General features: G+C 41.8%; 1 protein-coding gene across 1 annotated transcript in view; it reads right to left on the reverse strand.

Annotated features, from left to right (window-relative positions):
• Positions 1-2567: 2567 nt before the first annotated feature.
• LOC128901986 (macrophage immunometabolism regulator-like) overlaps positions 2568-15805 on the reverse strand; it is a 62104-nt gene continuing 48866 nt past the window's right edge. The window contains exon 2 of the mRNA XM_054184230.1: positions 2568-4901. Within this exon, the coding sequence (XP_054040205.1) occupies positions 4263-4901 (639 nt within the window). The 3' untranslated portion in view covers positions 2568-4262. The remainder of the gene's footprint in view (positions 4902-15805) is intronic.

Here is a 15805-nt window from a genome sequence, read left to right on the forward strand (position 1 = left end):
CACTTTCCATCATTTATCAGCAGTCCTGGCTAACCGGGGAGGTCCCAACTGACTGGAGGTTAGCAAATGTGATACCCATTCACAAGAAGGGCCGGAAGGAGGATCTGGGGAACTACAGGCCTGTCAGTCTGACCTTGGTGCCGGGGAAGGTTATGGAGCAGCTCATCTTGAGTGCTATCACACGGCACATACAGGACAACCAGGTGATCAGGCCCAGTCAGCATGGGTTCATGAAAGGCAGGTCCTGTTTGACTAACCTGATCTCCTTCTATGACAAGGTGACCTGCTTGGTGGATGAGGGAAAGGCTGTGGATGTTGTCTACCTGGACTTTAGTAAAGCCTTTGACATGATTTCCCACAGCATTCTCCTGGAGAAACTGGCTGCTCGTGGCTTTAATGGGCGTATTCTTTGCTGGGTAAAAAACTGGCTGGATGGCTGGGCCCAAAGAGTTGTGGTGAATGGAGTTAAATCCAGTTGGTGGCCTGTCACAAGTGGTGTCCCCCAGGGCTCGATATTGGGGCTGGTTCTCTTTAATATCTTTATGAATGATCTGGATGAGATCAAGTGGGCCCTCAGTAAGTTTGCAGACAACACCAAGTTGGGTGGAAGTGTTGATCTGCTTGAGGATAGGAAGGCTCTACAGAGGGATCTGGACAGGCTGGATGGATGGGCCGAGGCCAATGGTATGAGGTTCAACAAGGCCAAGTGCCGGGTCCTGCACTTGGGTCACAACAACTCCATGCAGCGTTACAGGCTTGGGGAAGAGTGGCTGGAGAGCTGCCTGGTGGAAAAGGACCTGGGGGTGTTGGTCAACTGCCAGCTGAATATGAGCCAGCAGCGTGTCCAGGTGGCCAAGACGACCAACAGCATTCTGGCCTGTATCAGAAATAGTGTGTAGAGCAGGACTAGGGAAGTGATTTTCCCCCTGTACTCAGCACTGGTGAGGCCCCACCTCGAGTACTGTGTCCAGTTTTGGGCCTCTCACTACAAGAAAAACATTGAGATCCTGGAGTATGTTCAGAGAAGAGCAATGAAGCTGGTTATGGATCTAGAGGACAAGTCTTACGAGGAGCAACTGGGGTTGTTTAGCCTGGCAAAAAGGAGGCTGGGGGGAGACCTTATCGCTCTCTACAACTACCTGAAAGGAGGTTGTAGAGAGGTGGGGGTCGGTCTCTTCTCCCAAGTAGCAAGCAATAGGAGAAGAGGAAATGGCCTCAAGTTGCGCCAGGGGAGGTTTAGATTGAATATTAGGAAAAATTTCTTCATTGAAAGGGTTACCCAACATTGGAACAGGCTGCCCAGGGAAGCGGTGGAATCACCATCCCTGCAGGTATTTAAAAGCCATGTAGACATGTCGCTTAGGGACATGGTTTAGTGGTGGACTTGGCAGTGTTAGGTTGATGGTTGGACTCGATGATCTTAAGGGTCTTTTCCAACCTAAATGATTCTATGATTAGTGGTATTTCCTTTTATTGCTTCTGCCACCTTCACTCTTACAATCATCTGGAAGATATCTATAGGCCACAGGGAAACATTGTTTTCTCAGTGTGTTTCTTTCTTTTAATAGAATAATGCGAACTCTGTATTCATAGAATTACAGAATGTTTTGGATTGGAAGGGACCTTTAAAGATCATCTAGTTCTGCCCCCCCTCCCCACAGGGGGCAGGGACATCTTCCACTAGATCAGGTTGCTCAAAGCCCCATCGAACCTGACCTTGAATACTTCCAGGGATGGGGCATCCTCAACTTCTTTGGGCAACCTGTTCCAGTGTCTCACCACCCTCAGTGTAAAGAATTTCTTCCTCATATCTAATCTAATTCTACCCTCTTTTAGTTTAAAACCATTACCCGTTGTCCTGTCACTACAGGCCCTGGTCAAAAGTCTCTCTCCATCTTTCCCCTTTACGTATTGAAAGGCTGCAATAAGGTCCAGAGCCTGATATTTAATAAAGATCTCACTTTGAGAATTCAGTATTGTTCACATTCAATTTCATTTTAGTAGTCTAATGAACCATCTTGCCTTTAGTTTTAATAGATTTGTTTAATGTATGACAGACAAGATGAAAAGCTTGCTTATGTCTGAGATTTTGCTTCTTTTATAAGTAAAACTAGGAAATCACTACATGAATTGAAGATTTGTAATTAAGAACATTAAAAATCCAACTTGAAATATGGCTATTGAATGATTATGTAGTATGCAAGTGTAACTGCAATTCTAAAACAGTTAAGCAATGTTATCAGGTGCAAACACTTTCACAGGCAAGCCACCAGACAGGAAAGGTACTAACAAATTTTTCATGTTTGAAATTGGCGAGACAGCCACCAGCCTCTCTATAGATGTAGCTATACAGTTACTGTAGAGGACCAAAGTAACAACGTGCACAAAATGTACTAACAATTGTATGTCTGATTTCCTGAAACAACAGAAGAATCCGAACTGTCTAAATATTTCACAGAAGTACAAGTTGCATGCTTTCAAATTTTAATGATTCTTGGTCTAAACTTGTATTTTTAAATATCCTCATTCTTCTACACAGCAAAAGACTCCACAAAAAATAGGTATTATATCATTTATTTTTCAGCCAGAAATACATTTTCATAGGGCATTTCAATAAATAGTGGTGTTTACTCCTTAGACAAAACCTCCATCTCTTTGGCATCTGACCACATTCTGTTTTTCAAACTAAAGACTACATAGGAAAAGTTCAATATATTAACTTTACAGAGGTGCAGTTAACACTTTAAAATATACATCAGTTGTAAATATTCTAATAAGCCAGAAAACATTAACCAAACTAGTAAAACAGAGTCTACTGGGCTCCTCTTTACTGCCTTCGGTTACAGATGTGGAGTAAGTGGCAGAATGAAAAGAACTCTTTGTTTTCCACAACACATGCACTGACTAATGCTTGCTGTTCATTCTGAAGGAGAAACAAAAAAACCCTGAATTGTACCAGAAACAACTGATCAAATAAGTTATGCTTCAAAACAACGTGATCTTAATTTTAACTTCTAAATAAGTAAACCAAAATGAACTTGCATGCTGCTTCAGTAATAGATTGCACCTAAAAATATCTAAAAGCTTTTTTTAATTTTTAAACATAAGTTACTAACGTGTTTTAAATATATCTAAGAATACAGCTGTCAAAACTGCAATTGATGTCATATTTGGATAAAAAATTCTTAAGCAACAAATTAAGCCAGTGTATTCAATCTACTCTGTTGAATAATACAGAATCAGCTCTTCAGGGCTGATATAGAAACACTTCACTTGCACTCCATCCAAAAATCTGCCTTCCGGATCATAATAAAAGTGTTCAGTGCTTCATATAAACTAAACTTCCAAAGCAATGCTAGAGTTATTTGGCCTTTTCCATTACTATACTATATAGAAATCATGACTTAAAATGAAAAACTTTATTGGCATACTGATGCAGACATTCTAGTGTATTTACTGGAATCTGAAGTGAATCCTTGTTTACATGTCAAGACAATGTAAAAAATAAGTCATATTAATGAAAAAAACAAACACTTCACTCTCAAAAATATTTTTTAATATTCCGAATACTTATTCCAAACTAGTTTTATAAAACAGAGGAGGCAAAACAATTACTTCCATGCAGAAAATAAAAAAAAATTTAATAGGTTTAAAGTAGAAAATGAACAAAGGTTTATTTTACGAGTGAATTTCCTCCTCACCACCAGTGCAAACCCAGTTTCAAAATGTTTGAATGGGATGGTTTAAAATAACAAGTGATCCAATTTAGCCAAGCTTGCATTCCTTCCCATGATGTAAAAAATCATACATACATTTTATTGTAGAATAAAGTACAAATCTTATGAAACAAAAAGATAACTTGAGTACTTATCCAAGAGCAATTTCTAACATCAAGACAAAATTAGCAACAATCAAGCAGATCATCAATTTTTCAGTATTAAATTACCATAAATGCTAGATAACCGTACAAAAAACCCCAAACCCAAAAGCCTTTTCTTTGTTAGAAAGTGTCCAAAGAAATATCCACCAGCTGCAGTCAAATTTGCATTAGAAGCTGCTTGCTCTGGAAAGATTTTTTTCCCTCCAAGTATTTGTAACGCAATTCACTGTCAAAATTCTATTCAAATAAATTACTTTCTGATAACATTTAGCTGATACCACCTACAACATGGACAGTCACGTACAATGTATGACAGTGGATTTTTGCAGCAACAGAGAAATAACCAGAAAATGGTTCTAAATTCTAGATTATGGTTCATAGTTCATGTGTTATTTCTTGCAAACATATGGTCCCCTCTAAGGGTAAGGTGTTGGAGCTGGTATTGTAGCATGTCTGTGTCAGCAGGTTCCTTGATGCTCATTTTGTCTAAATTGAGGTAGTCCAGGGATTTAGAGTGAGCCCTTTTACCTTTTAAAAGGCAAAGAGGCAGGGGACCATGAAGTGCCTTGTAGGGTTCATATGGTAAAGCCTTAGTGCGTTTATCCCCTGAGCTGGGCATCCGTCTTCTCCTCCTCCCGTTTACTGCTGGGATCTCATATGGCTGATAGTACCTACTTCTAGTTTTGTACAAATGAGAGGAACATGCAAGTCCTGAATCAAGCTGTTTAGAGTGCAAGTTAGGCCTGGATTCCCCTTTATTATCTTCATTTCCTGTATGCTTTTGGGCTAATTTTAGCAGCTCCTCTCCAGTCGTGAAGCCAACCAGGTAGTTAGAATCCATACGAAGGATCTGATAGCCTGAAACTGTCTGTCGCATTGGTGAGCAGGGAGTACTGGAACATCGTGGTTTCTCTGCTTCTGCTTTGCCTGCAGAACTGACCTCTGCAAGAGGTACAGGGAGGGTAGATATGGTAGTTCTGGACTCTCCATTTATGTCCATTTTAAGCAACGTGCTATTCTCCTAAAAATGAAACAGAGATTGATCAAAAATAGAGCCTTTAGCCAATAAAGGAGATGAGAGAGGATCTCAGAAATCAGATTTTTTTTATCACCCAGAAATCATAACCAGTACTTCTCTATTCAGTTTTTTCTTATACTCTACAGAGTGTCTTATAACAAAACTATCGCTGACATCTGCTCTTTAAAATTATTTTGGCCCCCTTTTTAATAACAAAGACTATAAATTTACCCTCAATATTCTTAAATATGTTAAAAACATATTCTTGAGTAGTACTGTACAAAAACCTGAAGTATCTTTCCACTCTATTTTTTAATCCTTTTAGTTTATTTGATCCCTCCCTTTGAGGCCATCTACATCCATTAGCACATTCACAGTAACTTCTCCTGTATTCCTGTAGTCAGCTGCATATTTTTCCCATTCACAATAATATCAGTAAACATACCTTAAAAAAAAAAAAAGCATCTAACAGTTACTACCTCGGGCATAACCATGGACTAGACCTGACCTACTGGGTACTGCAATGTTTCCCTGTGGTGGGTTGACCTTGCCTGGCCACCAGGTGCCCACCAAGCTCCCCTTCCTCAATGAGGACAGGGGAGAAAAATATGATGAAAAAGCTTGTGGGTCAAGATAAGGACAGGGAGATCACTCAGCAATTACCATCACGGGCAAAACAGACATGACTTGGGGAAATTAATTTAATTTATTGCAAATTAAAATCAGAGTAGGATAATGAGAAATAAGAACAAATCTAAAAACTCCTTTCCCCCACCCCTCCCTTCTTCCTGGGCTCAACTTCATTCCTGACTACCTCCCCCCCCCCCCCCCCGAGCGGCACAGGGGGATGGGGAATGGAGGTTGCAGTCAGTTCATAACGCATTGTCTCTGCTGCTCCTTCCTCCTCATGCTTTTCCCCTGCTCCAGCGTGGGGTCCCACCCACAGGATACAGTCCTTCATGTCATTCTCCAACATGGGTGCTTCCCACAGGCTGCAGTTCTTCATGAACTGCTCCAGCACGGGTCCTTTCCACAGGGTGCAGTCCTTCAGGAACAGACTGCTCCAGCATGGGTTGCCCACAGGGCCACAGGTCCCACCAGAAAACCTGCTCCTGCGTGTGCTCCTCTCCACAGGGTCACAAGTCCTGCCAGGAGCCTGTTCCTCTCCACATGCTGCAGATTCCTTTAGGTCACATCCACCTGCTCTGGCATGGGGTTCTCCATGTGCTGCAGAGTGGATATCTGCTCCACTGTGGACCTCCATGGGCTGTAAGGGGACAACCATGGTCTTCACCATGGGCTGCAGGGGAATCTCTGCTCCGATCGGTGCCTAGAGCACCTCCTTCCCCTCCTGCTTCACTGACCTTGGTGTCTGTCAGACTGTTTCACATTTTTCTCACTCCTTTCACAGCTGCTGTGAAGCATTTTTTACCTTTTCTTCAATATGTTATCACAGAGGCAGCACCAGCGTCACTGATTGGCTCAGCTTTGGCTAGTGGTGGCTCTGTCTTGGAGCCAGCTGGAACTGGCTCTGTCCAACATGATGGCAGCTTCTGGTATCTTCTCACAGAAGCCATCCCTGCAGCCCCTCCTGCTACCAAAACACTGTGGGATTTTTTGTTTAATGTATTTATAACAAAGTAATCGGTATACTGTTCTTCAATAAATATACCATAAGATTCTTAGAAGTATCTTAAGAGAAACTAATATTCAGATTTCTATGGATTTTTTTTTAATTTTTATTATTTTTTGGGAACAGACTACTTTGTCTTGACTTTCCTCCCCTCACACCTATTCCAAAATCTTCAGTTCGGTGCTTTTACGGATACAACTTTCCACCACTAACCATTACCATTTTTAACATGGAAAGATAAGGTTGGTATCACAGCAATTATATGCAAGTGGATCCCAGAACACTTTGAATTCTGCTTTGAATGTCATCTACGCTATCTCTGTGTAGCTATTTCACAAAATGCAAAGTTCACATCTGTTTCTAATTCACCTTTCCTTCACTGTCAGCCTCACCTTTGCTCTAAACAGTAGCTAGTGACTCCCTAGCAAATAGATTTCAGAAATAAAAATATCTACATAGCTTTGTAGTATTTAAAGGCAACAAGACTCAAAGAAGAAAGAAAAGTTAGTATGTAAATGTCCAGCAGAAAAAAAGTTTATTATAGGAAATTGTAAGACACATTAATGGTTTAGTATAATTTCACAGAAGAGACTGCTTTTACAGCATGCTATTACCAGTTTACAAACTTTTAAAGCTGCTACTCGTTCCCATCCTGAGGCCTGAGAGGTCACAGACAGAGAAGCAAAGATGCAACAAGCAAGGGAAGGAAAGTGCCACCTCCTTTTCAGTACTTTATTCAATCATTTGGAATTAGACACCCCTATATAAAATAGGATTAAAACAAACAAATAAACAAAACCCCATCAAGGTTAAAAATCATTCAATTGTCTTAAAATAAGAGGGGAAGCTTTGTGCAAATTTCATTTGCAAAAAAAAATAATATAGCCTAATGCAAAATTTAAGCCTACTTTGTTCAGGAGCAGCTTAAGTAACACTCCCATCTCTACTACCCTGCTTAGTCTCAAATCAACCTGCTGCTTCACTCCCATTCTAATTAAATAGGAGTAAACAAAATTCTCATAGTTTTGCTAAACAGGATTTTATTTGCAAGTCATTGACAAAAAACTTCTATTATGGAGACATTATTACTAAAGTTTCTTTAGTCTTGAATGTCCTTTTCCAGTTCTCCTCATAATTGTGGCCTACTTAGAATTCTTCGTTACAAGTTTTGTACAGCATTGATTTTACAGATAAGTAGATACACTTCACCCATCACATTTTAAAACATTTTGTATTAAAAAATACAGATAATGCAGCAAAAATGAAACAAAAAATGAAAATACTATATTAAATGTAACACCGACATTTTTCACTGAAGAAAAAACTACATAAAACCTCAATAATGTTGCTTGTTATATTTAATTGGCTTTCTGAAAAATATTTATGGAGACAATTCAAACTTTCAAAATATCAGAAAAAAGTGTTATTTCCTACTTTAGCACCATATCTAGACAACGAGACAATAAATACAGTGAGGTTTCAGCACACAGAGTTAAAGATACTCATGACAGTTCCTTATGTAGAAATTATAGTTCCTGCACCATCAAGATTACTGGAAACGTAGCACAGAAAAAAAATTGCATTAAAACTTTTGGCTACCATGGACTTTTAGCCAAGAAACAAATATTTAACTGTTCCTGCTCTTTTAGTTCCTAGCTTTTATCCTCCAGTTCAGAAATATTTCCAGTAATCTAGAAGGATTCAACCTTTTTTGTTAAAAAGCAGAAACAACACAAGAATAGAGTTTTACAGCAAGATTAGAAATTACTCTCATTACCTAGACACATATGGGATTAAAAACCAGCAAACCTTCCCTCTCCCCCCCCAAATATAACTTGCTAATGCAATGCGTGCTCTAAGGACAAGGAAGGACGAAGGGATGCCCCCATGCAAAGCTAAAAAAGTCTTAAGAGCAGGAAAGCAAAACAAAGGCTCTTCTCAAAATAAAGCTTATAAAATTAATTCACTTTAGTTCAAAACATGGGTATGTGTACTGGGTTTGTGTAGCAAGGTTTTGGTAGCAGGGGGGGCACAGGGGTGGCTTCTGTGAGAGGATGCCAGAAGCTTCCCCCATGTCAGACAGAGCCAGTTCCAGACAGCTCCAAATCAGAGCTGCTGCTGGCCAAGACTGAGCCAATCAGCGACAGTGGTAGCACCACTGTGATAACATATTTAAGAGGGGGGAAAAAAACTGCTGCACAACAGCAGCCAGAGAGAGAAGTGAGAATATGTGAGAGAAACAATTCTGCAGACACCAAGGTCAGTGAAGAGGTTGAGCCCAGGAAGAAGGGAGGGGTGGGGGGAAGGTGTTTTAATATTTGTTTTTATTTCTCATTATCGTACTCTGATTTGATTGGTAATAAATTAAATTAATTTTCCCTAAGTCGAGTCTTTTTTGCCCGTGACGGTAATTCCTGAGTCATCTCCCTGTCCTTATCTCAACCCATGAGTCTCATTGTATTTTTCTCCCCCTGTCCAGCTGAGCATGGGGAGTGATAGAGTGGCTTGGTGGGCACCTGGCGTCTAGCCAAGGTCAACCCACCACAGTGTGTACCCTGCTAACAAAAGTCAGTCAACTTTTGAAAATAACTACAAGCAGGAGGGAAGGGGGTAAGAGGTCTTTGTGGACCAACGACCCCCCTCACAGATCAAGAACAGTACAAAGGAAAATCAGGAGAAAAGTCTTCGAGTCAGCAACCAGTACTTCCATTTTAAAAGATTAGTTCTTCAGATCAGAGTTGCCCTTTCTTCTTGTTTCTCAAGGAGAATGAGAGCAATGCCAATTCAACACAATTTATAATTACATCTTTACTATAGAATCAAACCAAGATGATGAACAAGATGGCATGTGCTTTTCTTTGCTGCTTCTTCACACATTTAAAAAGAATAGGAAATAATTGAAACTAAAAGTTAACAAGAAAAGGATTCACTTGAACAACAAGCATTAAAAGTGCTTCCAGAATACAGTTCACTTGATTAAGATTTTACAAGATTTTCATTATTTTCTTTCAGTCGAAACCATGACAATTATAAAGCAGGCTTTCCATATAAATTAAATTATAAATTAATCTGACCCAATCCAGCTAAATATCAAAAAAAGTTGGCTAAACCACAGAGAAAAGGAATAACGAATACAAAGACTAGGTTAGTTATAAATAATTGTATTATCTTAAAGAATACATTAATATGCTTGGGATAGAACTCCAAGGGCAAAACAACCAAAAATTAAAAAAAACAACACTTTGCACATCAAAAAGCTTTCTGTTTTTTTAATATTTTACAAATGTGGCAGATACCACTCAAGGATTAGTATGTTATGAATGAAAAACAGAAATGCAGTACACATCAATGTCACATTATGCTAGATGAACTAATTTGAGAAGTCTTTATTTTTGTGATGAGCATTAGATTTCTGTATATCCAACTACGATTTATTATTATTGTGGGAAAGTAATGGAAGATCGTTGAGAAGGACTGTAAACACGCTCAAGTGACTTGCACATGGGGTGCTGGAAAACACATATATCACAGTAATTGTTGTTTGTTTAGTCTTACGTGCTCAACAAGTAGAATATCTGCACTTAGATAAAGTAGGCCTGTGATGGACTCAGGGGCACCTTATCGAACGTGCCTGAGAATCCTGCCCTGCTGTTGAAGATCATCAAAGTCCAGTGAAAAACTATGCCTTCTTGAATCCTTGAAATACAGGCAAGAACAGCAAGTCTGAGCTCTTGTTCTCTCACACTCTTGCTAACAAGGACTCTCTCGCTAATAAGGACTCCCTCTCGCTCTGTGGTGCCTGCATCCCCTGCCTGCATGCCTCTGCCCAGCCCAGGTGTTGCTTTGAAGATTCCCCAATCCACGAGGTATCGAGATCAAATTTGTTCTTTGCCTTTCATCCGTGGTTCTGTGGCTGTTCCTGCATCCTGCCTGCGTCGACTTACACATTTGGTGTAGTTGGTAGGTCCAGGAACACCCATGCCATGGCTAATAAAAAAGTTGGGGACTGAGCACTGGACCCCCGTGACCACTTTCCTGGCTAAATTGGCCTGAAATAGATGACCCCCCCCAGACAATTGAAACGGCTATGCAGAAAAGGACCTGGGGGTGCTGGTGGACGGCCAGCTTAACATGAGCCAGCAGTGTGCCCAGGTGGCCAAGGAGGCCAACAGCATTCTGGCTTGTATCAGGAATAGTGTGGCCAGCAGGAGCAGGGAAGTGATCGCACCTCTGTACTCGGCACTGGTGAGGCCTCACCTCGAGTACTGTGTTCAGTTCTGGGCCCCTCTGTACAAGAGGGACATTGAAGTGCTGGAGCGTGTCCAGAGGAGAGCTACCAGGCTGGTGAGGGGTCTGGAGACCAGGTCATATGAGGAGAGGCTGAGGGAGCTGGGCATGTTTAGCTTGGAGAAGAGGAGGCTGAGGGGAGACCTCATTGCCCTCTACAACTACCTGAAAGGAGGTTGGAGAGAGGTGGGTGTTGGCCTCTTCTCCCAGGTGAATAATGTCAGGACCAGAGGAAATGGTCTGAAGTTGCAGCAGGGGAGGTTTAGATTAGATATTAGGAAGAATTCCTTTACTGAAAGAGTGGTCAGGCACTGGAACAGCCTGCCCAGGGAGGTGGTTGAGTCACCATCCCTAGAGGTATTTAAGAAACGTCTAGATGTGGCACTTCAGGGCATGCTCTAGTGACAGAGATTGTAGGGGCTGTTTTTGTGTGTGTATGGTTGGACTCGATGATCTCAAAGGTCCTTTCCAACCATGAAGATTTATCAGCAAAAGAGTGGGGAAGGCATACTGGCATGGATTCTGCAAGCTTCGGATAGTGGAGTTGTATCTATCCATTTATCAGCGGGTGAAAAAGATTTATTAAGTCCTCTATCCTTCCCCTCTACTCTGCCCTGGTGAGGCTGCACCTGGAGTACTGTGTCCAGTTCTGGGCTCCCCGGTTCAAGAAGGACAGGGAACTGCTGGAGAGGGTACAGCAAAGGGCTACCAAGATGATCAGGGGACTGGAACACCTCTCTTATGAAGAAAGGCTGAGGGATTTGGGTCTCTTCAGTCTGGAAAAAAGATGGCTGAGGGGGGACCTTATCAATGCTTATAAATACTTAAAGGGTGGGTGTCAGGAGGATGGGGCCAGGCTCTTTTCAGTGGTGCCCAGTGACAGGACAAGAGGTAATGGGCACAAACTGGAACATAGGAAGTTCCACCTAAACATGAGGAGGACCTTCTTTCCTTTGAGGGTGGCAGAGCACTGGAACAGGCTGCCCAGAGAGGTGGTGGAGTCTCCTTCTCTGGAGACATTCAAAACCCGCCTGGACGTGTTCCTGTGCAACCTGCTCTAGGTGACCCTGCTCTGGCAGGGGGGTTGGACTAGATGATCTCCAGAGGTCCCTTCCAACCCCTGTGATTCTGTGATACCCATTCATGATCAGATACAATGAGGATATGCTCAGCTGCAAAATGTCAGAGGTCCTGACGGGCAAGACATTATCGCACCTGTGTTGTATCAGTGGTTGTGTGCAGCAGTTTTAACAGCATATACAGAACTTGTTGAATTAGTGTCGTCCCTCGGAAACTGGTGTGCAACCAAGAAAGGTATTAATTTGGTGCGGCAGATGGGGATGGGTCATGTGTTCGTTAAAGGATCCAATCTGGACAGTTTAGCAGTGAGGAGAAGTATCAAAATACAGTTTTTAAGAAGAGCACCTGCCTCACTAAACCTGTTTATTATACCAGCAGTGACAAATGCTATGGGTACTGTAGGTGCCCTAGGAAATACCTTGAGGGAAACTGAGACTGTGATTTTGGAACCATCTGTTTGGATGGTGAATAAAGAAAAGCCAGCAAAACCGAAAGGAGTTACAGCACAGCTGACAAGGAAACAAATGTGGAATGATTTTGTACAAGCTGTTATCCCACAATCAGAAAGAGATGGGATCACAACATCAGAAATGTTTCCCCGGTGGCAAAAGTTAGCATTTATGCAAAAAAGCCGACCGCCCCCAGCTCCACCACCAACTCCGCACCCCCCCTCCGCCCCGCCTGCCACCTCAGTGCAAGATGTGACCTGGGAACAAAAGCAATATACTTTCCAAGTATTGCCTCAGGGATACACACACAGTCCCTCCATTTGCCACCTAACGATAGCAGCTGATGTAGCAGTACGGTCAGGTACCATTACTGTTTACTATTATATTGATGGTCTACTGATTATGGCAGAGTCACAACAAGAAAATGAAGCAGCTGCCGAATTGCTGAAAGTGCATTTGCAGGACTGAGGCCGGGCAATTAATCCAAAGAAAATACAGGGCCCTAGTGCTACTGTACAATTTTGGGGAATAGCTTGGCATGGACAGATTAGAGAAATATCAAATCAGGTACAGCAAACAGTCCAGTGATTTCTTGTACCAATCACAGTAAAACAGTTACAGATCTTTTGGGGACTTTTCGGGTATTGGAGGACTTTTATCCCACATTTAGTGATATTAATGTGCCTTCTGCAGAAATTAACTAGGAAGAAAGTTGTCTGGCAGGGGACCAAGCAGCAACAAGAAGCCTTTGATGCCTGCAAAAATGCTTTGATTGAGCATGCACAATTATACACTCCTAAGCAAGGATATCCTTTTGAATTAGAAGTAACAATTCCAGACGATACAGTCTTGTGGGGATTGTGGCAGATGACTGGGATGAAAAATCAGAAAGAACCTGTAGGATTTTGGTCCAAGGCATTACAAGGTTCCCCTATACATTATAACCCAATTTCTCCTCTTACTTTACATCCTTTGTTAATATCAGATTTTCGAGTTCTTGTATTTCAGGTATCTTTGACAAATACCTGTGCCTTATCTAGAGGAGATAGCATTGGAACGGTGTTATCGGTGTCGCAAACCCAACATCGAATTGAAGTTCAATCTGAAAAAGCAGAAGTCATAGGTCTCCAATCTGTGTGGGCAATTACCCCACATCAGGTTATCAAACCCAGAGTAATAATAGCTGAAGGAGCTGGAGCAACGTGTATGTATCACTGGAAGGAGATGACACTGCTGTATTCCTCCCCTATCACAGGTTGGCTCATTGTGCTTTGTAGTGGTTTAGTTCCCTGACAGGAGGAATGAGACACCTGATTCAAAGCATTATTGTAGAGATATGTTTATTCCTTTTTCTATATATGTTTATTGCATGCCTCTGTAAATTACTCTGTACTACATCCCACGAGCCTAAATGAACATCTCCAGCTTTATCAACCCCAGCAGAAGTGGTCTCCTGAGCGAGGGGGTGGAATGTGGGAAAGTAACTGAAGATCAGCAAGGAGGACTGTAAACAAGTGCAAGTGACTCACATGTGGGGTGCTGGAAAACACTCTCTTGCTAACAAGGACTCTCTCGCTAACAAGGACTCTCTCGCTAATAAGGACTCCCTCTCACTTTGTGGTGCCTGCATCCCCTGCTTGCATGCCTCTGCCCGGGTGTTGCTTCGAAGATTCCCCAATCCGCGAGGTGTTGAGATTAAATTTGTTCTTTGCCTTTCATCCATGGTTTTGTGGTTGTTCCTGCATCCTGCCTGCGTCAGCTTACACAATTATTATTATTATTTACAGATTAATCTGCTTTTATCCAACAGATAGCAATCCTGCAGATAACACCGTTTGTTAAGAACCACAAAGATCTCTCTCACTGATAAAATATTCTAATTGCAACAAGCTGATGGAAACATAGCAGCACACACCAACTCTGCGCAAGGGTCAAAAACATTGGCTAGAGATAGCAAATCAAGCAGGACCAATATTGACATTTCCCCTTCTCTGTTCTTCTATTACTTCTAAATATATACAACTCACTTAAAACATATGATATTTCTCTGTAAAACACAGGAAATAAAGTCACCCACCCAACACATATAATTATAAGAGAACTGTAACAAGCGAAGCCAACACATTTTTAATACATTTTAAAAATACATAATAGATATCAAAGATAAGAAGTGAGAGATACCCTGCCCCCAGCTTTGGGCATATTCTCCCCCCAGCAGGGAGAAAAATTTACCATTTGCCTTGGAAGTCACTCCCCTCTTCTGGTCATTTCATCTGTTGTAATTGGCTGGCAGGACCAGCCACCCCTACCAGTTTACCCAGAAGCATGACAGAAAAGGAAGCCCCCCTCTTTTGACAATGTCAGTCCCCATGTGTTTTCACACTGCTTTGTGATTGGCTGACAGCCATTTTTGACACTGTCATACCCACATATTCTGAGATCTCCCTCTGATTGGCTGCCTGCTTCCTTTGCACCAGGAAGGGTTCAAATATAAAAATATACACATTTATATACAATAGATGGAATATAAACATATATAGAAATATATATGTAAAGGAGTGTACAAAGATGTATCAAATATGTATTTTATTTATACATAGATACACTATTTTCTATATATACTTATACATGTATCTATATATGTGTGTGTATATATATACAGTTATAAAGATATGGAAATTAAATATAAATAAATGAGTAAAAGCATAGGTATAAAATGGCTAAAATATTCTTTAATAAGAGCTAATGGCATGAATAATTAAAGTTTAAATCACAGAATGGTTGAGGTTGGAAGGGACCTCTGGAGGTCATCTGGTCCAAACCCTTTCTCAAGCAGGGCCACCTAGAGCCAGTTGTCCAGGACCATGTCCTGACAGCTTTGGAATATCTCCAAGGAGAGAGACTCCACAACCTCCCTGGGCAACCTGCACCAGTCACCTTCACAGGAAAAAAGCGTCAATCAGTGATGCTGGTGTTGCTTCTGTGATAACGTATTTAAGAAAGGGTAAAAAAATGCTGCACAACACCTGTGAGAGGAGTGAGACAAATGTGAAACAATCCAGCAGACACCAAGGTCAGTGAAGCAGGAGGGGGAGGAGGTGTTCCAGGCACTGGAGCAGAGATTCCCCTGCAGCCCATGGTGAAGACCATGGTGAAGCAAGTTGTCCCCCTGCAGTCCATGGAGGTCCACAGCGGAGCAGATATCCACACTGCAGCTTGTGGAGACCACACTGGAGCAGGTGGATATGCCCTGAAGGAAGCTGCAGCCCGGGGAGAGCCCAAGCAGAAGCAGGCTCCTGTCAGGAATTGCTGCCTGTGGGGAACCCACGCTGGAGCATTCTGTTCCTGAAGGACTGAACCTTGTGGAAAAGACCCACACTGGAGCAATTTGTGAAAAACTGCAGCCCGGGGGAAGGATCTACTTTGGAGAAGTTAATGAAGGACTGTATCCTGTGGGA

This window comes from Rissa tridactyla, chromosome W (genome assembly GCF_028500815.1).
Source record: "Rissa tridactyla isolate bRisTri1 chromosome W, bRisTri1.patW.cur.20221130, whole genome shotgun sequence".
NCBI classification, from domain to species: Eukaryota; Metazoa; Chordata; class Aves; order Charadriiformes; family Laridae; genus Rissa; species Rissa tridactyla.